At 46.6% G+C, this 25,212-nt stretch overlaps 1 protein-coding gene across 2 annotated transcripts in view; it reads right to left on the minus strand.

Moving 5' to 3' along the window:
- Positions 1 to 25,212, minus strand: part of sema5ba (sema domain, seven thrombospondin repeats (type 1 and type 1-like), transmembrane domain (TM) and short cytoplasmic domain, (semaphorin) 5Ba) — a 157,331-nt gene that overhangs the window by 47,679 nt on the left and 84,440 nt on the right. The window contains exons 1-4 of one of the 2 annotated variants that reach the window (XM_028808078.2): positions 23,956 to 24,217; positions 17,740 to 17,952; positions 10,854 to 10,953; positions 10,086 to 10,131 (exon numbers count right to left, since the gene is read on the minus strand). In XM_028808078.2, coding sequence (XP_028663911.2) covers positions 10,086 to 10,131; positions 10,854 to 10,953; positions 17,740 to 17,952; positions 23,956 to 24,202 — 606 coding nt within the window. In that variant the 5' untranslated portion in view covers positions 24,203 to 24,217. Of the gene's footprint in view, positions 1 to 10,085; positions 10,132 to 10,853; positions 10,954 to 17,739; positions 17,953 to 23,955; positions 24,218 to 25,212 lie in introns of those variants that run through there. The other variant, XM_028808077.2, reaches the window with a different exon arrangement.

Below are 25,212 nucleotides of genomic sequence, written 5' to 3' on the forward strand. Positions count from 1 at the left end.
ACTTTTCAAAGCTCGTTCAGCAGCCCACACGTTCACGCTGAGCTGGCGCCTGTCTGGGGGCACAGCAAAGAGACGGAGTGTGTTTGGGGCACCTTTTCTCAAACACCAGGGTGCTTTACTGGGGCCTCCCTGATCTCATGTGTTTTTGTCCCACATTTCTGGTCTGATGCCACTGTCTTCCAAATGTCCACTCATCCAGCGGCATTTCAGTGACCTCAAGTTCAGCCCGGACGCCGTCTTCATCGCCCGCCTGCTGGTGTTTATTTCTCTTTCACACATCTTATAATTCTTATAAATTTAGTCTTGATGCAAACCTTAAACTACTTGATAACCAAAAAATAAGGTGTATTAATAGACCAAGAGATAAACCAGACCCTCCACCAGGGGCACCAGTAATAGAAACTTACGTCAAATTAAAACAACGAAAATATCAGCAGTTCATAAAGACACCTGCAGTTTTACATGCTGCTTATTGAACATTCACTCCCTTGGCAGTAAAGCTGTGTTGGTAAATGATAGGAAGTACAAAACCTGATCTGCGTCTTCTCACTGACGCCTGGCTTAGTGAATGTGACACTAGCTGAGGCGTCACCAGACAATACTCGTTCCTTCATACAGTAAGTCCAGAGATTCTGAGAGGTCGAGGAGGAGACCTTGAAATAATTCATTGTAACAAAATGCAAACCACGTCTAAGAGACTCAGCACTTCAGTCAGCACACCCTGATTAGAGCTGCTGATTAACTGTGCAGACTGTCATTAGCTCATAATCTGTCTTCTCATTGGTTACTCACCCTCACCTATTCTGTGTCTCTTCTCGGTACTCAAATGTGCCACTCGGTGCCACTGCCCACCTGCCTGCCTAAGGTAAAGTCATCCCTGATGGAGGATCGCAGGAATCGTGCGGTAGAGGGGTCCTTTCATTGGACTGACTCAGCTGCGGATTGGCCAATAGGGGGAGACAGCTTGATGGCCGCGGTCTCCAGGACTCGTATTATGGGATGTCATCTCCTGTTGAATTCTGTTCTGTACTTGTCATATTTCGTATTGTATTGACGATGACTTGTGTTCTGTTCTGTGTATCGTCTTGTATTTTAACACCCACTGCACGCCCCAACGTACCTGGAAAGGGGTCTCTCTCTGAATTGCCTTTCCGGAGGTTTCTTCCACTTTTTGTTTGGAAGTTCTTCCTTGTCTTCTTAGAGAGTCAAGGCTGGGGGGGCCTGTTAAAGCCCATTGCGGCCCTCCTTGTGTGATTTTGGGCTACACAAATAAATTGTATTGTATTGTAACATTGAGTTTATTTCCTTCTCAAATAGTTCCAGCTGACATTGATCCGTGGCCTTTCATGTCACAACCTGAACGCTGAGCACACCTGCCCGTGGGCCGAGCGCATGGAAGATGGCGGGCGAGTTCAGACTAGACGGAGCTGGGGGCTTTCACTTGGTCTCTGAAGCGTCTAGAAAGAGGCAGAGTGACACAGATGTGGCTGAACAAAGAGACGAGGGCTGAAAAGGAAGAATTAAAAAGCCAAAGTGGAGGAAAGGCCATGGAGATGTGGGCACAGCGACGTGGGCACAGCGAGGGCCTCATTTTACTGTCAAGTCTTCAGAGAAAAATGAACAAGCAAGTTCAATAAAACAAAGGAAGAGGACAGCAAGACCCCAGCAAAAGGGGTAAAACCAACCAGTGACCATCAGAGCAATGAGGGTATAAACTACTGGGCAGAGGGCATCAGGAATTACAACAGGCCTTTGAAATAAAGTCATTGGTAAAAACCACAGGCCAGATGATAACCATAAAAAAATGAAGGATATAAGTAACAAATATTAAATTAATAGCATAAGATAAATTACAAGCCCCTGCAGTACCCATAAATACAGCAGGCCCCCCCTGAACTTAAGAGGTCTGAGAGCAACAACAACAAAAACAACTACAAGAGCCCTGTCAGTGGCGGATGCCCGATAACGAGAACAAGCCCTGGCGATGACAAGACCACCAGCAAGAGACTCGAAAAGTAACCCTGAAACAAATGGACCCCTCAAAAGCAACACACAGCAGGACAACAACAGGCCTTTAGGAGCACCAGCCCTACCAGAAGGACACAAATACACAAACGATGATGAAGAAGATGACGACGACGACTCTTACAGGAATGAGAGCAGCGCCATGGACGGCTGGCATGAATGGCGTCTCAGCTTTGAAGGACCCCCGTTCCCTTACCTGGCCAGAAGGACAGCATGATGGGAGATCGGAGGCAAGGCAATCGTTATTTCTGCCAGGAGGAGGGTATGCTGTGCCAGGATGGACTGGCATCCCAGAGGGGTTGGGTAGAAAATTTTTGCCTGGCTGGGGAAGACCACCTTGTAGGACTGTATGCTCCACCAGTGTGCTGGGTGGCTGGTGTGCCCACACACACACACACTGGCAGGTTGTGCTGGGACCTGTAGTTCCATGTGGGTGCCACCAGGAGGTGCTGCTGGAAATGGCCATCCCTTCCTTTTGTGGGTCTTCCAACTGACCCAGAACTGCTTCCTCCATGTAGAACTCTGACATCGGAAGTCACCTCACATCATTCAGGGAGTCGAGTCGGGAGGAAGAGAATAAAGGAACAGGAAAAGAAGGAATTGCGACTGTGACCGTGCTAATTGGATGAAGGAACCTGCACCGGTATTTGGATTAATAAAGATGTTGTTTTGAACCCGAGACAGCTGGAGGGCAATTGTGTATAAGGTTTGGTGGTTCAGCAGCGCCCCCTGGTGGGCACAACAGAAACAAACCCGCACAAAAACAGGGTACAAATAGACGCTATGCTCCCCTACACTATTGATATAAGTCCTTACAATAATGACAATGGAACCAAAAACACACAAATGAGAACAGAAGACAAACACAAAAAAAACAATAACTGAACACAAATAACAGGCCGTATAGAAATAAATGGTAAAATAAGAACAGGAGACAAGCACAGCAAAGACAAAGGCAGCTCTTACAATCATACCAATAACAGAGCCCCACATGAACGGCAGCCTCATAATAATAATAAGAATAATAACGGGACCCTACAAAAATGAGAAAAACACACAAACAAGAACAAAGGCAGCACCTGCAGTAATGATAACAATAAGAGAGCCCCTCATAAATGATACCAACAGTGACAAGAACTAATTCATTGTAACAATGGCAGGCCCTTCTAATATCAAAAACTGTGACCCTACCAGTCAATACAAATAACAGGAATGATAACCGGACCCCCTCAGAACCCAGAACAATGACAGACCTCATTATAACAATAATAACAGACCCAACTAATTGATACAAATACATAAATCGATATCAACTACAGCGCTTACAGTAAGAATTGTAATAATACAATAACAGAGCCAACAAAAACTGATCGCAATAGTGATGAGGTCCATTCATTGTAACAATGGCAGGCCCTTCTAATAAAGAAAATGGGGCCATAAACAAAATGAGAAAAAACAAACCCACAATTAAGAATGAGAAGACAGCGCTTATAATAAGAGTGCAGAGGCCCACAACGAGAGCAGGCCCTTCAGATATCGATAACGGGACCCGACGATTCAACACAAAGAACAGGCCTGTCACAGATTATAGGTGGGGTCTACAAGATTGAGAACAATGACAGGCTCTTATAACAACAACGGGCCAACAATGAGAAAAGCACCCAAACAAGAAGAGCAGATGAGCACATGAAGAACATTAAGAACAGGCCCAGCACTAACAATAAGAGGAGCCCACAAGCAAACAAACAAACAAACAATTAAAATAACACGACAGGAGGCTCCTACAGTATCGACAGCCCAGACGCCTCATAAAGAATAATAATAATAATAATAATAATAATAATGACGAACATCACAGGCCCTAACAGTAACAGGACCCTACCTTTCTTAGAGTAACAATTAAAATAACAATAAGCTGACAATATCGATAAGATAGTCCAATGATAATCGACAGCACAGGCTGTCACAAAAATTATAAACTTAATTAACACCCCACAATAATAAAGGATAAAAATAACAGCCCCCTACGGTCTTGATAATGAAAGGCCCATTATAATGACAATAACAAAATGTTGAAAACACAATGAGAGTAACAGCGTGCTAGAATATCGATAACAAAGACAGTGACTTTTAAAGTTATTGTAAGAGTTTAAGAACAATTTAAATAACAGGCCCACCGCTAGCGATAACGGGGAGGTCTCTTTCAAAAAAAAAAATGAAAATGACTTGGTTTGATGAACAATAAGAGGGTCCAACAGTAGCACAGGCTCCCTCAAAGACAATAAAATTAACACCCCCCCCCAAAAAATAACAGATAAACCCCTACAGTATTGGTAACGAGAAGCCCTTATGATAATGGGCTGAAAATACAACACAATGGCACCAAATAGAACAGCAAACTAGAATATGGATAACAAAGTCAGACCCTTACAAAAACAGTGAAAGTGACCGACTGCCCCCCATAAACGATATGAGGAGCCTACAGAATGAATAACGACAGACCAACACGATAAAGAGAGACTCTGACAAGGACAATGAAATGAACAACCCCCCCCCCATAACAATAACTCGCCCTGGTGACACATGAAGTCCCCGGCCGCACGCGGATGTTGACACAAGCCGATCTTGAACGACCATTTTTAGAATAACGATTAAAGTAACACAAGCGGACGATATCGATAAGAGGATTCTACAACTTCGTTATCACCGGCTTTTACACGGATGATAAACATAACTCACCCCCAAAACAATAAAAGCAGACCCTTATAATAAAGAATAAAAAAAAACATGCAGCGCAGTATCAGTAACAATAGCTGGCCTCTGAAATAAAAATCGTTAAATTAACTGGCGACAGCAACAACATTAACGATAAGAGGATGCTGCGACACTTCAAACCGAGTGATAAAAACAAAGAAGCTCCTAACTGGCTCTTAATAACAATAACAATAAAAATGACAGACTCCCACTAAAATGATAAAAAGACCCCCACACTAATGAGAACACCACCCAGCAGACCAATGGAATAAAAATTAAAAAATTACCTCATAAGAAGAAAAATTGTCTCCCATAAAAGCGCTAAAAATAAGCGCTGACCCTACAATAAAGACAGGTATTAGAATAAATCACGTCCCCTCCTATAATGATCTCTAGTGATGATAGCCCCCTGCCATGATGACAACTTTACCAGTGTTAGCAGTAATGACAGCGAAGCCCCACAAGTTCAGTGTCAATTGGTGGAGATGACAACCCCCCCTACCAACACAATACAGAAGACCCCTGGGTGACTCCCACAGGTTCACCCTGATGCTCTCAATGTCCGCACTTCCACTGATGGAACTGAAGGAGACCCGAGTCTGCTGGTGAACTGGTGACCCTGCCATGTGTGGATGCCATGACAAGTGTGTCCTGTGATGGCCCGGCCATCCTATGTTGTGGAGTTTCAGTAGGAATTTTGTCTCGCCTTCCAAAAAATGTGCTTCATTAATGTTGGGGGACACCCAGTCAGGACAGTAAGACTGAGTGGCGTCCCATCCAGGACTGCCTGGGGCACACATTCATTACCTTTGTAATTCTAACAGAGAGCAGCGGGCTACTGCTTGGTGAGTCCTCATCAGTGGATGCCCAGTTTCACACAGGACTGGACCATCCAAAGTGAGGAGCACAAGAATGCCCGCCCCAGGCTCCAACACCAGAGGCTGTAGATAAAGCCATCTTTGCTGCTGCTGCTGCTGGCGTCACCGAGGGGTGCTTTGATTTTTTCGCTGCAGGCAGTAAAATTCTTCTGAGGACTTAGAGGGGCAGCAGGCCGACTCCAGTGTTTACATTCCAGGATTTGGGCTCTGGAGTTAAAACAGCCAACAGCTGACAGGCCTTAACAGCACACACTCTGACCCGCCATTCGCTTGAGCTCCGACATTAAGCACAGACGGATGGGGCATGCGCAGTAATCCCGGGTCACGGCTCACGGTGGGGGCTGCACTCCCATGATATTAATCATATGGTAGAAGGATGTCTCTTCTTCTTCTGCTGCTTAGTTTTTACTTTGAATTGTTTAATCCTCTAAGGCAGGAGTATTCAATGCCAATGGTGAGCACCCCGCCCCATTCAAATCCGGGATACACCAGTGCTGAGGGCATCAGCGGGTTCTACTGCTTGGCGTTGTGGCTTCAGTGCCCAAGGTCCCAAGTTCAGTTTTTAGCCTGGCCACATCCTGTAACAAGATTTCACATTCAACAGTTGTCCCAAAATGTAATTGGTGACTCCACATTAAGGTTGCATTTGGATTTTGTACTTCCAGCTCTTCCAAAGGTGCAGTTTCAGGATAAATGACAGAATTCAAATTCACCCTGCAGTCCAATTCTGTCCCACAGATGTAATTCCTGACTAAGTGGCATCTCCAAATTGGTCCTCCGTGAATAAGTAAACGTCTGCTGCCACTTGTCACGTGCGTGTCCAGCTCACTTGGACGTTCCAGGACTGTTCTAGAAGAATATCCCACTGACACCCACAAAGGAGGCTGTGATTCCAATACTTGGAAGAATAAATTCAATACGTGCATTATCAGCACCTCCTGTGTCCAGCCTTAAATGGCCTTCCCAAATCAGATAAAACACCACAATCGATGCATCATCGCCATCATGGCACAGGCTGTGAGTGAATACTGTGATGTCACTCAAGATGAGGCTTAGGAACTATGAAGTTGGCCTAATTAATGGACGGCCTTCACCATCTTGAATTGCATCTCCACTGGCATCCCTCAGCTTTGTGAGTACCACTTTCGTCCAACAGATGGCACATAACTGTCCAAACAGCCAAGGGTCACATCAGAGAAATGAAGAATCGATTGTACTACTAAGAGGCTGGTAGAGCAGCCCCCTTGTGGTGAAGCTTCAGGCCCACGTGAGCCACTCACTGGCGCATACTGTGTATACTGTGTGTGAAATCAAAAAAACAAGCCAAACTAACACTAACCCTGGCACAAGTTATAGAAAAAATTCTAAAAAGAAAATAAATAGCCTTAAAAACAGAACATTTATTGGCCACAGGCTTAAAACGAGAGAGAGGACTGACCATGTTAGGGGTGCCAGGCTTGTTCATTGTCCTCCAGGGTACCACTGGGGTGTCTTGATCCTGCTTAATCTCAGGAACACAGCCCATGCTTGGCTTTAAGGGGTCATTTAGCCAGGCAAAGCCCCCCAAACCACACTGTTAGGTGATGTTGGATTTCTGGGACTTTATCACATTATGCCCCCCCCCACCCCATTAATAAGTTGGCCTGACGTCTGTGCCAGTGTTATGTAACAATCTGCATCTTACTTTTATTTACTTTATTTGTTGATTTGGTTTTTTTTTTGGCTCACCGTGTCCTGTCCCTTTTTCATGTTCTTGGTAGGTGGAGCCCCCAGGGGGTGGGGCCACCCCCTAAGCCCCACCCCCTGGTTATTTAAGCACCGGGAAGAGAAAGCTCAGGCCGCGTGTGCATTAGAGATGATGGTCAGGCTCTTTTGAGATATTTCTGACTATTTGGCTCGGTTTCTGGTTTTTGGTTTCTGGATTAAAACGCCAGTCTTCTCTTTTGCGCACTTTTTTTATTTGAATTTTTTTTGTGTATAAATTTGCGCCACAGGCTGGAGTTTTTCTTTTTTTTTTTTCTCTCTCTACGGTTCTCCCTCTTGTGAGGCATTCTGAAACATATAAGTTTATTTTTGAACTTTTAACCAGTTCTCTTTCATTTTTGGGCCTAACTAGGCCACAGTCTGCACTTCAGGTTGGGTTGCCTAGTAAGACTCCCGGCCTGCTTTAGTAGCTTCTTTTTGGAAGCCCCACATCCATTTCACTTGTTTGTCTCTGCATTTTTTGACAACCAGCAGCAATACATGCAAGAAAAGAACCAACCCCAGAATGGACCCTCTGGCACACACACCTAGCAACCTACAAGTCTTGGCATTTGGGAGGAAAACCAAAGAAAAGGATACAGACTCAGGGTGAAGGTCCAAACTCCACAGGAACAGCAAGAAGGGCAGAGGCTTCAAAACCAGTGCTGACTCCTGAAGCACCAATGGATTAAAAGAAGAAGTCAAAAAAAAATTAGATGACCGACACTGCCAACCACTCGTCCAAACTCTGTAGCAGTGCCAGCCCCCGTTTACTGGGAGGCCAGTTTATCATACGGCACACCAGCCCATTCTGCAGATGCCCGTCCACCTAACCGTCTGTCTTACAGAAAGCCTGAGAGACTCCAAATGGACTAGGACTCTGCAGCTGTACCCACAAGTAGGAGGATGTGAGTGTAACACTCTTATGGAGATGGAAACCGATATAAAAATGGACAGAAGGGCTTATGGTGAGCCCCGAGGCGCTGCACTCGTTTAAACATCAGTTGGCACCACGTATAGCACCGCTGAACGCTTCTGGCCAGGGTTGGACGAGTCTTGCGCTCTCTGAACTCCTTGCCTTCACTGCTCTCCAAAGCTCAGACTTGCCCTTCCCAGAATTCTTCCGGCAGGAGTGGCCAACGGAGGAGAGCAAAGGTGTGCGATCAATCAGCGGGCCGTCTTATCAGACAGGAGGCCAGGCCAGGAGAGGCTGCAGGAATGTAATTGTCTGAGAAGGTTTATTTCCCTCTAACACCGGCGGACCACCAAAATCACTCAGAAGGCCATCAACAGCTCCGTCCACATTCGTGATTCACTGGCGTCTCCACATTAAAAATGCACGACTCAGTCAGCACCCAATTACTCACAAAAATTAATTTTTAATATTCTCCAGATGCTCTTTGGCGAGATGATATAATTAGTGCGCGAAATGTTTAATACGACTGAGAGTACGAGATATCAGTTAACGTTGAGAAAAATACAAATCGACATGTCTGCTGGGCCAAGAATAGGACAGCTGGCAAGTCCACACTTTTAAATTAAAAAACGACGAATATGGAGGAGTATTCTGGACAAAATTAAATCAATAAATAAATACACAAATAAACTAAAGTACTGCGAAAGGTGACAATAAATAAAACCAACTTGAAAACTGAGTATAAAAATTAATGCAAAGAGATATACACTTTGTCGCTCATTTCTTTAATTATTTCTTAATTTATTTAATTTCGGTGACATACTTTCATCAAAGTTGAGACGTAACGAGTACTGCACTTGGATTGGCAAATCGTTGGTAGAGCACACATAAACCTTCAGCCACCTTCACAACAAAGATTTCAGATGTTTCAGAAGTTTTCCCCAAGTTCAAGTGGCTGCTTTGCATGGAAATCCGGACAGTTGTGTCCACTGCGCACAGTCACAACGTTCAGCAGGCACCTGAGGCACAGGACTCCCATGCCAAGGGAAAGCGAATGCGTCCACTCTGCGGTTCTACATGTGCTAAAGTCGATCCACGATGACGGCCGCGGAATATGCCAACTCCTGGTGCCATCAGTCCTGCCAGTACACGGATGATGATGGATGATGTCACAGCACAATCAGCTGATAAATGTCTACCCGGTGCCATCAGTCCTGTCACTATAGAGTCAGAGAAATAAAAGGCTCTCTGGCTGTCACCGCTTTAAGTTCAAGTTTATTGTCACATGTATACTGTATGTCACCAAGGAGACAAGGGGCACAAGAAGGCACCCAGTAAATCTGCAATACGCCTTGTCACTTCAGAGGACAAAGAATCAGAGAGGAGTGGACAGGCATACGTTTCTTCTAATGCCACCAATCCTAACGCCATGGCCCACAGAAGACTTTCCCAAGCACACAGGAGCAGAGAGGAGAACACAAGAGAAGTCCAGTGCCAGTGTCACAGAGGGCCGCACATCCAGTAGTAGAGCAGACACAAATCTCCAGGTGCCAGCAATCCGCTCACCACTGAGGAAAGGCACCCAGCCCACAGCGGGCGAAACAGAAGACTCACTGACCACCATCAATCCCAATGCCACACACCTACACACCAGACGAGGAGTGTGACAGAGAGAAGTCTCCCTCCCCATCCAGCAGCAGACCCCCGCCCCTGCCACTCTGGAGCTCAGCTGATTTCCTTTCTAGTGACTTGTCACACATGTGACTTACCTGTAAGAGGGACACATTGCTAAGGTTCAGTCTGAAGAGGTAGTTCCTGAAAGGAGAGAAGACACACACAATAAATTTGCTATCCGTGACAACCCGCCGTCACCTTCTAAACACTGCTCTGCCACCTAAGATCTCACAGGGCAGAGCCAACGTCCTCCAAGTGTACTTTCTAACTTTGTCCACCTTGGCATGTCCACAGCAGACCGGCCTGGAGGACGCTTTGGAGCCCCGCTGCAGTAAAGGTGACATTGAGATGAGGTTTTCAAAGTGGACACCACGAGAAGATGAGTGCCGTCAGCCTGGAGAGGCCCGAGGCAGTGGCGAGGATATGAATGAGCGTCTTTATTCACCTTACTTAGGCCGTCGAGCTGTTCACTGTTAACAACCTCAAAGTTTGGAATGACTCACTAAGTGAGCCATCATGTAGATGGTGAAACATCGGCCTGCTGTTTATTAATCACCGAGACTGCACGGTCGAGAAGTCAGAGCGCCACAATAAATTCAGGCGTAATGAGGGAGATGTCACCAGGCTCGTGCCACGCACACCGCATCTCTAATGATACGGGATGTCACCTCAGCTCCGACTTATCACTATCTAAAACTGAAATACCCAACAGCCCCCATTAATCCACGGGATTCATCATGCCAGAGTGGTGCACATGCTGGGCTCTACAAAATGGAGATGGGTAAGCCAATCTAAACCGATGCCAAGGTCTGCGATCATCGATTCCTGAGGTATCACAGTTACAGCACATGCTTGAGACTTACCTGGCTCCCACGATCAGCTGATTCCTGCCGATGTCCAGCGCTAATTGGGAGAAATCCTGAACGCCAGTGTACGAGAAGTTGGAAACCCAAGGCTTTAATGCTGCGGAGACAAAGAGGAAGGCAGTCAGAGGACTGTGGGCAAAGTACACAAGGCACAGATCTGTACACAGAGGTGGATGAGCGTCCAGTTCCAGCTCACCTCGGTTATAACTGTCCAAATAACAAAGAGGTGAGGCCACAAAACTAATCTCACCCGACCCTACAGAAAACAGGAGGCTTCAGGCCGGACTGGGGCTTCGAAATTCAAAACAATAGCAAAAGAGTCCCGTAAAACCTTGAAATGGCCGTATGAACTCCGGCAGGAGCAAAGACAGAGCCACCAAGTCTTATAAAAAAAGGCCATTTATTAACAAAAATGAACAAAATACACCAAAGGGGTTTAATGACCAAAAACCAAAGGCAATTCGGGTAAACAAAATCCCAGTAAGCACAATCTGGAAGAGTATCGGTGGTCGAGAGAGCTGCAAGACATCAAGAAAATCATCAAATCACAATGAGTGCAAAACTAACAATCCCATCAGACCCCAGCGAGCATTCAAAGGAACCAGCTGGACTTCAATTCCCAGCAGCCTCTACAGGGCCGGAGGCGGTCTCTTAACTAGGATGGACAGGTGGGTCCGCCCACAACATACAAGGAATGTGACAGAACATTCTCCTATGTATAGAAACAAAATAAGCAAAAAAATAAAACATAAAATACATGACTGGACCAATAATAAAAATACATTATTAAAAGAAAATTACTATATATACTCGCATATAATTCGGGTCTTGAAACCCAAAAAATCGATCATAAAATCAGACCCCGACTTATACGCCTGTTCAAAAATGCAATACTCAGACGCATCAAATTTTGTTGCAGCAGCGCAGTTCCCAATTTCTTTTGCCACTTCAACGACATTTAATTTAAAACCAGCTTCATATTTTCTTCTGATCATAGATATGAGGGGGTGAGATACAAAAAACACAAATCAGTGCAAACGTCGCTTTGGAATAGTGTGGGTATTAAATATCATGTGGTCACGTAGGCACAATACACAGAAAAACAAAAGGCCGTGTGCTCCGTGGTGACTCTCTCAGGTGAGCCTTAGCATATCGTAATCTCCTGGACCGATAGCGTGAGTTTACCGCATTCGACTTATACGACCAAAATTATAAAATTATACAGTAAAATCAAACCCCGACTTATATGCAGAACTTAAATGTGAGTAGATACGGTATATGAAACACAAAGAACAATAACGAAAAAATGACAAAGAAAACAGCAAGCAGCCCGTTAAATAGGACCCAGGGGAGGAACGTCCTCACTTCACCTCAGTGTCCGATCAGCCACACTTCTAGGTGAGCCCCCCCCACCACACACACACACACATTAAAGATTTGTGCAGGGTGACCAGGGAGAAATCAAAGAGGAAGATGGAGGGACAGTCAGAGCAAAGAAACAAAAGAAGAGTTGATGAACAGAAGGTCAAATCCACAAGAAGGACCCAGCAGGCAGGCCCACTTAAATGACAGCTGACCAACGCAAGGGGCTGACGGGCAGAACACGCTTACCCACTGAGGGAAACCCACACTCTGACATATTTATACTGTCACTAATTCTGGGACTCGGATGACAACAAACAACATGGCGTCAAGTAAATGGAGGAGAAATCAGCACCCATGAAACAAAACCAAAAGTCAACAGCAATAATACGCTACTGTATTTTCTCTCATTTTTTGTTGCCACCGCTATGAGATCTAAGTATGTGTTGTACGTGAAATTCGGGGTTTCAGACTTCAAGGATTAAGATTTTCTTATTCATTTTCTGCATTATTCAATATTTACCAAGTTTCATTTTGACGATGTCTGATCGTGTCGCCACATTGTTGATAGCAGAGTGCTGACCATTGCCACAGCGATCACCCAGAATCCCCTGGGAGTACGTGATATGTGACATCATCCAAAGCGCCGGCACTTTCCATTCCGGAGTATGTGATGTTAGGCTTCCCGCGTCACTGTTCCTTTGTTTATTCCTGGTTACCAAGCTGATGTCTCTTCGGGTTAAAGACACTTGATGACTGCTCTCGACTCTCGCTGGCTTTCTCATCTTCCCTACGGTTTCATTTTGAGTCAAACTCAATTCAGAAATGAATTCCTCACATATAAACACAACTCGATCTCTCATTATAAAAGAAAATCTTGAGATGAGACGAGGCTGTTGCCAAGAGATCTTTTCAAGTCCCGCCCTCCTCTCAAACCACGCCCTCTCACGGTCCTCTCACCTCTCATTGGTGTGAATGCTTTTGTCAGACACACTTCCTGCTCTCTCAGCTCTTGTACATTTTTACGTTTTCCTCACTTTAAGTTCCCAATTAAAGAAGACATATTATGTCCAAATCTTATTGAAGAATTTCATCACAAAGTGTTATCAACAGAAGAAATGAGTTGATAACTCATGATAACTCGGTGCCAATCCTAGCACCGAGAAACGATGAAGTTAAATGAATTAACGCGAAAATTGTCAATCAGTTACACGGCAAAATGGTTAAATGCGTATCAACAGACTACGCTGAAACTGTTGGTGGTGATTATGCGGAAGATGAAAACATCAACTTACAATATCACAAAGAATATCTACAACCATTAACACCGTCTGGTCTTCCACTGCACGAATTACTGTTGAAAGAAGGACGTATCGTAATGTAATTGCGTAATTGATGTCTGAGTGACGTGCTATGCAATGGGACAGGATTAGTCGTATTCAAAATTGGTCAAACAATTCTGACATGTAAAATTTTAACAGGTGACAAGAAAGGTAATGAAGTCCATCTAACATGAGACACCAAAGGAGATCTTGATATGCCATTCGCATTAAAACGTTGACAGTTTCCCGTAAGAATAACTTTTACAAAGACAATTAACAAATCACAGGGACAAACATTCAAAAATGTCGCTTTATTTTTCAGAGAGAAAGAAGCAAAATTCACTCACAGGCAGTTATACGTTGCGTTATCACGATGAAAGTCCAAACATGGAATCAAAATTCAATGCGATCTTCACGAAAAAATGAATTCCAAATATTGTTTTTACTGAAGTTTTACAGTAAAAGTGTGAGTTTAAAAAGTATTTGCGTGTTAATTGCAAAGCCAAACAGAACAAAAATGTATCACTCAACGAATTACTCTAATGCAAATTTCATTAATGAGCAGTTATACGTTGTGTTGTCACAATGAAAGTCCAAACACGGAATCAAAATTCAATGCAATCTTCACGAAAAAGTTAATTCAAAAAATTGTTTTTACTGAAGTTTTACAGTAAAAGTTTAAAAAGTATTTGCGTGTTAATCTCAAAGCCAAAGAGAACGAAAATGAATAACTCAACAAATTACTCTAACGCAACATGAAACAATTTTCTTTGAATTTATTACGTTTTACTGTTTTTTACTTTAGTTAATTACTCGCTGTAATGTTAAACAGTTAGTTCAATTATGCATATGTAACAATTCCCATGAAAAGTACAATCTGTTTAAAATGTCCCCAAACGCAAGTGGCAGAGCCCCCCGATAATAAAAAGCAAAACTATTTAATACTCCAAGAATAAAAACAAGAAACCCTCAAAATTTAACAAAACAAAAGATCATCTAAAAATGACCCCCAAACACCACGGCCTCTAGGGGGAGCTCTGAAGAGGAGTTCTGCTCCAGCCAGGGCTCCCCCTGTGCTTCTCTTTCTCATCTTTCTTCACTTTTCATTGTCATTCGTTTGTTTTTTAGAATATCATTCAACCTCAAAAACCCCAGAAGAGCCACCAAGACGTCCCAGAAACTCCAAGACAGCAAAGCCAAAATAACAAAAGGATGACAACGACAGCACACTGAACCCACTCCCATGATTCTCAGCTGGGCTGGCATGAGGAGCCGGTGGTGGGTTCTCGTTTCTACAACATACTGGCTCTGCCACTGGGGGGCGACACTGCCTGTCGATGACGTCACTGGAGTAACTTTGTGACACGGATCACTGAGCCCTCTTACATGTCCGTCAGAACAAACAGAAGATCAGCCCCCTTTACAAAATGCAGCTGGAAATCCAAAAGAGACCTCAGTGAACAAAGAAGAAAAATCTCCAGGCAAACCTGCCCGGGGGGCTTAATCCTGATCTCAGCTTGATGGATGATAATGCATTCCTCGTCAATATGGGAAAGCCGGAATAATGCATTAGTGACCAGTTGTGCTTGACGATGGAGTAGGGGGTTGAGGGTGGGGGTTGGGGGGTGCTAGCAGGACTCACGGAAAAGGCCGGAACAATAAATCATAAGCTTTTATCGTGTGATGGGACAGAATTAAAACGGCCTTAATGTTCAATACAACAAAAACCACTTAATAGCCCCCCAAAGGCCCAAATATTTACAAACTGGCGCCCGCCCAAAAATGCTAATTTGACTTGGCTGGGGAAAAACAAAATGAAAATAAAAATTTCACAGGATTTCAGCAATCCAGCCCTGACTTGGATGAAGTGGAGCCGAGAATATTATGCAGGGTTACAGTCACCAATCCGGCACAAATATTAGACGCTCCAGCGAGTGGGCACGTCCATCTTACCCAAGCGATAAGTAAAACTCTCACCTGGCACAAGCTGGTGAACAAAACCTAAAAGTGGAAAATGGCCGGGATATTGAGGGAAAAAAAAGGGGGGGGGGGATTCTGGGAAACAGCCTGCTTGAGTTTTTGTCCCATTTGGCCATGAAGGGACTGGTCACCTGGCTGAGACCCACCCTGGCAGGGGTGCCCGCTCACATCTGGCCAGTCCAACTGACGTGGGAGGAAATGGGAGCAGCTGGAGACACAGGGGGAAGGAGTGGAGTGTCCTCACTGTGACTTGAACCCTTGTCTGGGGGCTACACAGAAGCTGCGCTGCTCTCATTGAGAGTTCATTGTTGGCGTTAAATGGTCATCCCAGCTTCCCTTCAAGGCACTGGACAGTCTGTGAGGCTCTTCAAGGCGCTATACAAAAGCATTTCACACGATTTGACGTTTCCCGTTTAACAAGCCACTTCTGACTGCAGTCTGTCTGGAGACTTTGTGTCCGCCCCTTGCCCTTGTGAGCTCTAATCCTCTATGCGGGTTTAATGTCACATCCCAAAACACCTGCAGGCCATGTTAACTGACCTGGTATCGAAGTGTGTGAGCGTGCCATGCAATGGACTGGCACCTCTGTGACACTGAAGTTGGCCAAAGCAGGTCTGAAGATGGACAGACGGCTGTCCTGGCGTTCCAACTGCCAACACCCCATGACGCTTCTTTAATTCTAGCAACATCTTTATCAAGAGGAAGAGGCAGTGCAGAAAGCCCTGACACCACAAGGGGGCACTTGAGCTCCTGTGCTCTCATAAGCGTTTGTAGTGGTCAGCTGTTAACTGACCGACCACATCCTACCTGCTTCGCTACACCCCAGTCACGTCAGCCGCCTCTCATCGGTGGTCTTTGTCAGTGGCAGCTCACTCATGATGCAGAAATAATAATAATAATAATAACAATAATTCTTTACATTTATATAGCGCTTTTCTCACTACTCAAAGCGCTCTCCACACAGGGAGGACCCAGGAAGCGAACCTATAATCTCCTTACTGCAAAGCAACAGTACTACCACTGCGCCACCTGTAGAAATGGCCAGTGTGGCGCCCTCTGCCAGGTCACGTCCAACCCACTTAAATATGAAGTCTTCTCCATTGGTGGTTAAATGTGTTTCAACATTTAGAGTTGAATTCCATTAGAATTGTTTAATGACAGATTGCACAGGTTAAAGCTAACAGAGAGCTTGGACCATTCGGGGCTAAGTGGTGGACCTGGACCCCCGTATTACGATGAAGCAGCCTGGTTAACAGCGGAACATTTGGTGCCCTGTTAGACCAGAAGTGGCCGCAGTGAGGTGAGCATGGAATTCCTTGTACTAGGTGTGCTACCCATCCAAGATGGGATGAAATTTAAAGTTGTTAATGTTTGCAGTGCGCTATCTATTGGAATGTATTTGTACTGCATGTAGTAATAAAGTGCGTTACACTTGTCATTCCAACAGATGGCGCACCACAAACCTCTGTAGTGATCAAAAGTATCACTACAAGCGTTTGTAATGCGCCACCTGTTGGAAAAGGCAGACACAGAAACTGGAGGGACACACAGACACTTGTCCTTAAATCAAGTTGGATAAACTGCATAATTACTAATTTAAAAATGATACAGAAACAGCTTTGCAAGTCCCTATGCTATTAAAGGTGCTATTAAAATGCTGAACTCTCCGACGATTTTATCCTGCAGGAGGTGCCGGGGCTGACAAAAAAAAAAAAAAAAAATCTTCATTTAATGTGGCAAAATCCTTTCATGGCCACACAGTGCCAGTAGTGGGATTTGACCCCACAGTCTCAGGGTTTGAAGTCCAAAGTCTTAACTACTACGCCACCACACTGCCTGCCCTAAAGCTCACCTTGAACCCTGCTCTCAGCTACACCAACCAACCAACTAAGCCACTACGCTACTCCACTGCAGATAATCAGCCCTGCTTGCCGGCAAATCGCCGACACTGACAGTGTTAGCCCCGCCTTTTTATTTAAATATTGCTAAGTCAATTGGCTGAACTGGAAAATGACAGACAAATAACAGCGGTTGGGGATGCCCGACAGCAAAACCCTGCTCTGTGATTTGCCAAAGTCTAAAACCATTGACAGTTTACCCGCCTACCAACCCCACCCACTGTGCTCCAGTCTGCCTTCTCGATGGAACCAAACAGGAAGCACCAAATCAGAATGTCGATGCCCACCGGCGCCACGGCAGTCACAGGGCCCCCTACTTACCATCAAAGGAGACGGTGGGGTGCTCTCTTCTAGAACACAAATCCTGCGGCCTGTCCTCAGGGGCAAAGGAATTCTGAGACGAGCAGAGGTGAAGCGTCAGGAAAAGGAGGAGCCCAGGGAGAGCAGACCTGAAGGTGGCGTGCGGCTGAGACACTACCATGGTGAACGGGCCGTCCGGTCGACTAGCTGCCAAGGATGGCCTTGGAGTGACACCTGCAAAACATAGAAGGCACACACAGATATTAGGCAGTGGCCAGGAATCCCAGGAGATAACAGGCAACCACATTCTCCTTTCTATATAGTGCCTTTAAGTGGCGAGGAAGCACCCGCAGGAGCCGCACAGACCAAAACTGAATTGACTCCAGGCAGAGAAAACGCCCCACTCAGGGCTTCAGAAACCATTCGGTGGTGGCTGGAGACTAAACCTGCACACTTATAGCGCCTTTCTGTACTAAAATACGACTCCAGGGAACTGTGCAGATGAAACTTCTAGAAGGCAAACCCCGAAAGGCGAACTGACAATTTGGGGTCACACAAAGAAAACCAACATATGACCTCTTATAGAGCGCCTTTCTGTTGTCAACTGGGCAGATTTGAACTCATACGTGTGTGATGGGAGCTCTGATAGGTGAGGGGGTCACACACAGGGTCAGGAGTGGGCTTTCAACCTCTGCCCCCCAACAGCACTATACTGTATAGTGCCTTTCAATAGTGAACACCACCCTCAGGAGCCACAGGTGTAAAATACAAAAGGGCACACTCACTAAATGGCAGAAAACTACAAATGAATATACTGTAGCGCCTTTCAGTTGTAAAGATGGATTCCCAGAAGCCACCTGGATAAAACACAATTGATTTCCATACAATTCTACAATGTGAGGTCAAGCAGATGAAGAGACTCACTCGGGGTCACACGGCAAGACGATAATGGGCAGAGGTGGCTATACTCTAATCCTATATAGTGCCTTTTATATAGTGCCTTTCTACAGTGGACACCATTCCAATTGTCGGTTGCATTTCCACGATGCTCTCTCTAGTGTGGAGGAGTGTGAGGCTGCGCCCTAAGAACTGAATATCGTGCCTTTACAGAGCACCTCGCTCACATCTGGAGAGGGCTGGTGGCTCAGCAGTGAGCCTACAAACAGGACAGCCGGCTCATCTTCTAACTCTATAGAGAACCTTTGGGAACACCAACCCCAGGCCGCTGTGTGCATCCACTACACTTGCTCCCCTATATGTAGGCTTAAGGAGCCCTGAGGTGACACAGTGAGTCACCTCCCCATAACGTTATATAGCGCCTTTCCATTACAGTCCTATCCCAAGCAGCAGTCCAATCGGTCTCTTGCCATATGTCTGCCTAAATGTGCCCAGGCAGGGGTGACAGGAATTCAAACCTGCTCTGCCCAAATGACCAACGCTTGACCTCTCAGACAGTTAAAAAAGGCACTGAAAAGGGCAGAGCAACGGGCACAATGGGACTCCGACATGCGGGCAGCTGTGCCCTCTGGGTTTGGCCACGTTACTCCCCACATTCCAGCCACTTCATCCATCTTCTCACTCCACATGCGCCGTCACTCCGCTCCTCCATAGGCTCGCCCTCCAGGTCCTCGCTAGCGCCAGGCCGACTGAGCAGGTACCAACATGTCTGCCGTCATTTCCAGTGAAGCCAGAGACGTTACTCCTGCCAGAACTGCTCTTTTGGCCCCCGCCTCCATATTTTTGTCCCAACTGTCATTGAAGCCATCGGAGTTGCTGGCTCTTACTGGCCTGTGCCCTCACCTGGGTGAACCCTGTATAGGGATGGCATCACTGGGGGCACAGGTCAGTAACAAATGGACCCCCCAACCCATCATTGTTGTCCATAAAGACGCTGAGCGGCCAGTTGGCCTGCCGATGGCTGACTGGACCCCAAAAGGTTTTTGCATTAAGAGTATCCAGAACTTTACACACAACCAAATAATGACGACACAATAAAAACACAACTGATTCAGTAGTGCCCCCTAGCACACTGTGGCAGAATGTGCCAAGGGCGATTCAAAACTTCAGGCCCTACAGAAGACGGACCACCATAGGCGTGATGGTCTCTCATTTTGCCATCCTCTGCCTTTCTGCAAATCCAGCATCAGTCTTTTGTGAGCAGCTGGCCTTTCTGGTGCCCACCTACATGCCATTTATGGGGATACTGGTAAGGATGGCAAAGAAAATTGAGAGGCACAGAGCGAGAGAGAGAGAGAGAGAGAGATAACTGGGGGGTCTTTGTGTCAATCAAGTCTGCTCAACCAGTCAACAATCCATCGGGTGGGACAAGCAGACATTGACTTTCAAACGGCTGTGTCTCTGATGCTACGCCAGTTTGATGATGATGATGATTATTGCTGGATTATTATCTTAGGGTCTAGCCGGTCAATTCTGGCCTCACCACCCTCAGTGCCAATGTCTGTGCCCATGTCAGTACCTGCTGTTTTTTGCTTTATAAAATGCATGCAGAACGGGAGCCCAAAATGAAATCTTGTATACCCCCTCAAAACAGCTTGCTGTGCCCCTGATACTGGGTAGTACTGGGTAAGAAACAGTGTGCCAGTCTACATCAGCCACTTACACTCAGCAAATCTGAACCCTCAGTTAGCCAAACTGCACATCTCTGTGGTGTGAGAGCAGACAGGAGACGTCTCAAGGGGATACACGGATAACATACAAACTCCACACAGATGGCACTCTGACTGGCATTTCAACCCATGTGCCCGGAGCTGGAAGGCAGTAGTGCTGCCAAACCTCACTGTCTATCTGTCCATCTTCCAGATGTGCTTATCCAGAGCGAATGTCACGGGGAAGCTGGAGTCTGTCACAGAAAGAATTGGGCACAAGGCAAGAACACCACCTGGACTGAACACACACACACACGCCAGGCTCAGTTTAGCATCGCCAGTCCACCTCACCCGCATGTCTTTGGACTGTGAGAGGAAATCTGAGCAGGCGGCAGAAACCAACATGGACTCTGGGAGCACATGCAGACAACACACACAGAGGGAGGACCAGGACGGGTCTCCTTACCACAATGGGAGCAGCACTACCACTAGACCACCATAAAGTGACCCCCATTACTCCTAAATATATTCTTGATTTTCTGAATTAATGCGAGATACAAGCGCAAGCGACAGCCCCTCCTCACTGTGCCCTGGCATTGCCCCCCGCAGTAAATGTTTCTTCACACCCAACACGTTTATTCAGCTGATCCTTATTAGAGAGACAGTTACATTTATAGAGTGGCTTTCAAGACCCTCGAGACCCTTTACATAGACAGTGGGGAGCCACTTCAGCCACCACCAACGTGCAGCAGCCCCCTGAATGTTGTGATGGCAGCCATTCTTTGACCAGTACACCCACCACACGTTAGCTATTAGAGGGTGAAGGGATGACAGAGCAGCCAGAGGGCCAGGACCCCGGTTTGTGAGGACAACAATTTTTACAGCCCAGTGTCCCCGCCACTGCAATGGGGGCTGTGGGATCTGCAGAGGGTAAGCGCCCCCTGCTGGAGTTTAACTGGTTGGTGTCCCATTCAAGTGCTGGCCGGGCACAAACGTGCTTAGCTTCAGGTGGCAGGTGGAACGGCTGCTAGAACAGGAGACACAATATTCATTCATTCATTCATTGCCCAATGGAGTCACATCCCAGCAGCAGCTCTTGGTTCAAGACAGCAAAATAACTCAGGCTGGGGTGCCAGTCCATTAACGGGCACACACCAGGCCAGTTCAGAGTGACCACCAGAGCAATGACACCAACAGACAGAACCAAAGTCAGTCAATTCCAGGCAGATGAAATGCCACCCTCAGGTCCTCCGAGCTCTTCAGTGTTGAAGACTGAACTTGCCAACTTGTAACTTTATACAGTATAGCGCCTTTCTGTACTAAAACACCATCGCGGGGAACTGTGTACACAAAACCCACCAATGTTATATTTATACAAAGTGAACAGAGGAAGAAGCAGCAGCAACTTTGGGGTCACACAGAAAGGACATTTGTGACCTGAACGTGACACCCCATTATCGTATATAGCGCCTTTCTGTTATCAGTGCTGTTCCACACAGCTGGGCAGATACTTCACAAGTTCTGCTCATACACATGTAACATGACAGTCGAGAAATGAGGTGACAAGCTCAGGGTCACACAGACAGTCAGAAGTGGACATCTGTCCCAACTATAGTATATAGCGCCTTTCTACAGACAATGACAAGCCACAGGTATGAAATACAATGGATTGCAAGTTTCAACATTTTGAGGAGATAACCCCCCCCCCCATCTGCCAAAAAAAAAAACTACAATTGTATATAGTGCCTTTCTGTAGTAAAACACAACTCCCAGTAGCAGTAGAGAGAAGACACCATTGAGTCCATATTAGTACAACATGAGCCACTCTGGCAGATGGAAAGAGAGAGTCACTCAGGGTGACACCGCAAGCCACATGATGAGCTACTACCCTGTATAGTGCCTTTTATACGGCACCGGGCCACAGGGAACACCAACACAACTGTCAGCTGCACTTCCACAAGGCTGCCTCCAGCATATGGTGGGAGGTTTAAGGTGACAACGTTAGTAAGTGGAGGGGTTTGAGTCTTCACCTGAATATAGCGCCTTTATACAGTGCACAACATTCCAGCTGTTAGTGTCATTTCTACATATGGTGATGAGCTTAGGGGACAGAGTTAGTAAGTGGAGGGGTTTAAACTTGCACCCTAATAACTGAATATAGTGCCTTACATATAGCGCCTTTCTACAGTGCCTGCCATTTGGACATTTTCCAGACCAGTAATCTACAATTTGTCATCACATTGTACAGAGAGACCAGCAGAGCACAGTGAGCCTACGTAGAAAATGAACCTGCCATCCTTTACATGTGTATAGTGCCTTTCGTAGAAAACCTGTGTGAACACCGTTGCGCTACATAAATAAAATGATTATTATTAGGGTGCGTATAATAATGATTAATATAATCATTCTTTGCATTTATATAGCGCTTTTCTCACTACTCAAAGTGCTCAGCAATTGCAGGTTAAGGGCCCAACAGAGCAGAGTCCCTTTTGACATTTACGGGATTCGAACCAGCAACCTTCCGTTTGCCAGTGCAGATCCCTAACCTCAGAGCCACCACTCCAATTTGGCAACTGGGAAGCAGGAGTGCTAATCGGAAGAGCATCCATCTTCCAAAGCCGCTTATCCAGAGCAGGGTCGTGGAGCCGATGTCACCAAGCATTGGGCACCTAACAACACAGACACGGGGAGGGCATATCAGGCAGCGCAAAGCGAGCGAATAATCGGCTCAGGAGCGTCTGCTGAGCGCCAACCTCAGTGCCACTGGAGTCCTTCACAAAGTATGAAAGATGCCTTTAATAGTCTCGCGTGTCTCCTCCAGGTGGCTCTTTGGGTGGGATGATCCTGACCCCGGAGAGACGTTTGAACCTCACGTCACGTCGTTGTCACCAGCCACGGTCCCAGCCGAGAGGCGTCCTAACTTTTTTTTTTTGTTTCGCCCCATGGCAACCGAAGGCGCGCTTTTAAAAGCTCCAATCCCGCAGGGGATGCGCCCGTCTGTTCTCTTAAGACCCAAAGGAATGCGCCTCATTAGGACTTCATGCAAATGGCAGCCAATTAAAGTCTGATTAAAGCACAAAGGTGCGGAGAGCGCGCGCGCGCGCGCCCACGTCAATCCCGGGCTCGGCGCTTCTTTCCAGGATCCCGAGGTAGACTTGCATTTATTTTTATAACGAAAAATGTGCCCCGTGGGGAGATGGGGCTGGGTCCTCGTCAAGGTGATTTCTGCCATAAGCGCACATTTCTGGCGGTCATTCACGGGCTTATTACGCACGTCCAGCAGATTTTGATGTTTATTTTTTTAAACGCCATCGCTGCAACAATTCGGTCTTTGCAACTCACCAGGCGCCGCCGCGCACAAGAATGTCATCTGCTATTCCAGGTGGAGTTAAGCGCACGGACCCGGCGACTGACTCGTGCGTTTCAAAAACCCGAACTAAAGTGGGGCGCAACGGATCTCCGCCGGACAGCCCGACCCCCGGTGGAGCGGCAGTCACAAGCGCCGAGCAGAGCGATCGAGGGCTGCCCTTCTGGATTCCGTGCACACAAGTCCAAGAATGTCTTATTTATTTGTGTTTTTATTCCCAGCCTCTGTCGACGGAGAGTAAAAAGCCGAGCTTGTTCTGCTTACCTGCACGACATATCCGGAAGTCGCTCTGGTCCCTCGGACATCGAGAGCGCGCGTGTCCCTCCACTGGCTGTTTGGCCGGCTGTGCGCCTCCACTGCTAGGAAGCAATCGAGAGATTCCTAAAAAGGCCCACGGCAGTAAAAAAAAAAAAAAAATCCCCTCCCCTAATCCTGTGTTAGTAGAAGGAGGGGAGGGTGGGGGGCTCCGAATCTCTCTCTCTCTCTGTCTGCACCCTGGCCTCGCCCCCATCCCCCCTGCCCGTCTCCTCATAGACACTTCGCTAATGACCGTTAACTTTCTAGTTTTTGTTTTCCCGTCATCTTCTCTAACTCGGACGGCCCATCCCTGTGCACCCCCGGTAACCCCGGTGGGCGCTCATTCACTTACCGTGCATAATTAGCCTCAATAGTTCAGGCTCGACAATCCTGCTAACGTTAGCCCCCCACCCAAACCCACTAAAAGGCTCATTACAAGACCCCCTTTCGGAGAAAATTGCTGTGCAGATCTGCTCTGAGCACTCAGACGAAAAGGTGAAAAAGTAGATAAGTGGCACCGGGAAGAAAATGTGCGCCGACAAAACTCCACTGAGCGCCACTTCAGTGACGGAGCGAGTGCCACATTAGCACAGCAGTCCTAGAAATGAACACCGCGCACATCACTAAACGGCAAATGGACACATTAACGGGAAAACGGGCAGGGCATCAGCTGGGGTGGGGGTCTCGGCTTACCCTGTAAACGGATAGAACCTAACGAGACATCGTGACCGAGCAGCCAAGCGCCCACTTCAATGCCCATCCGTAACTCGCCACAGGGCTCAGAGCAGGTCAGCTCACCTCCCAGTGTAACTAATGTGACCACAAAGGCGCTGGACGGGCACGCAGCCCCCCCAATGGTGCTCACTCATTAAAGGCACTACAAACATGACAAGTCCGAACCAATCCGAACGCGCGTCGCCTCGTGTGATCCCAAGTGTGTCGCGTCACTTACCTGTGATACGCGTGTGCAGGACATCTGTAAACAGCATGGGGGCCGTCTCTGGTGAGGAAGGGCACTATATAACAGGACAGGTCACGTGGGCCATCTCACCTTCCAAAACAAGAGGGGGTCGCCTTGATCGGCGCCATTTCAGCTCCTCACTCAGTAAAAATGAGGACACGTGACCTCAGATGGTGCTCACTAGAAGGCGCTATATAAAAGAACAAGATCAGAGATTCAGTCTCCGCCGCCACTAACGCCTCCTTCAGGGACTTGTGCTCCAG

Source organism: Erpetoichthys calabaricus, chromosome 8 (assembly GCF_900747795.2).
Source record: "Erpetoichthys calabaricus chromosome 8, fErpCal1.3, whole genome shotgun sequence".
Classification (NCBI taxonomy): Eukaryota; Metazoa; Chordata; class Cladistia; order Polypteriformes; family Polypteridae; genus Erpetoichthys; species Erpetoichthys calabaricus.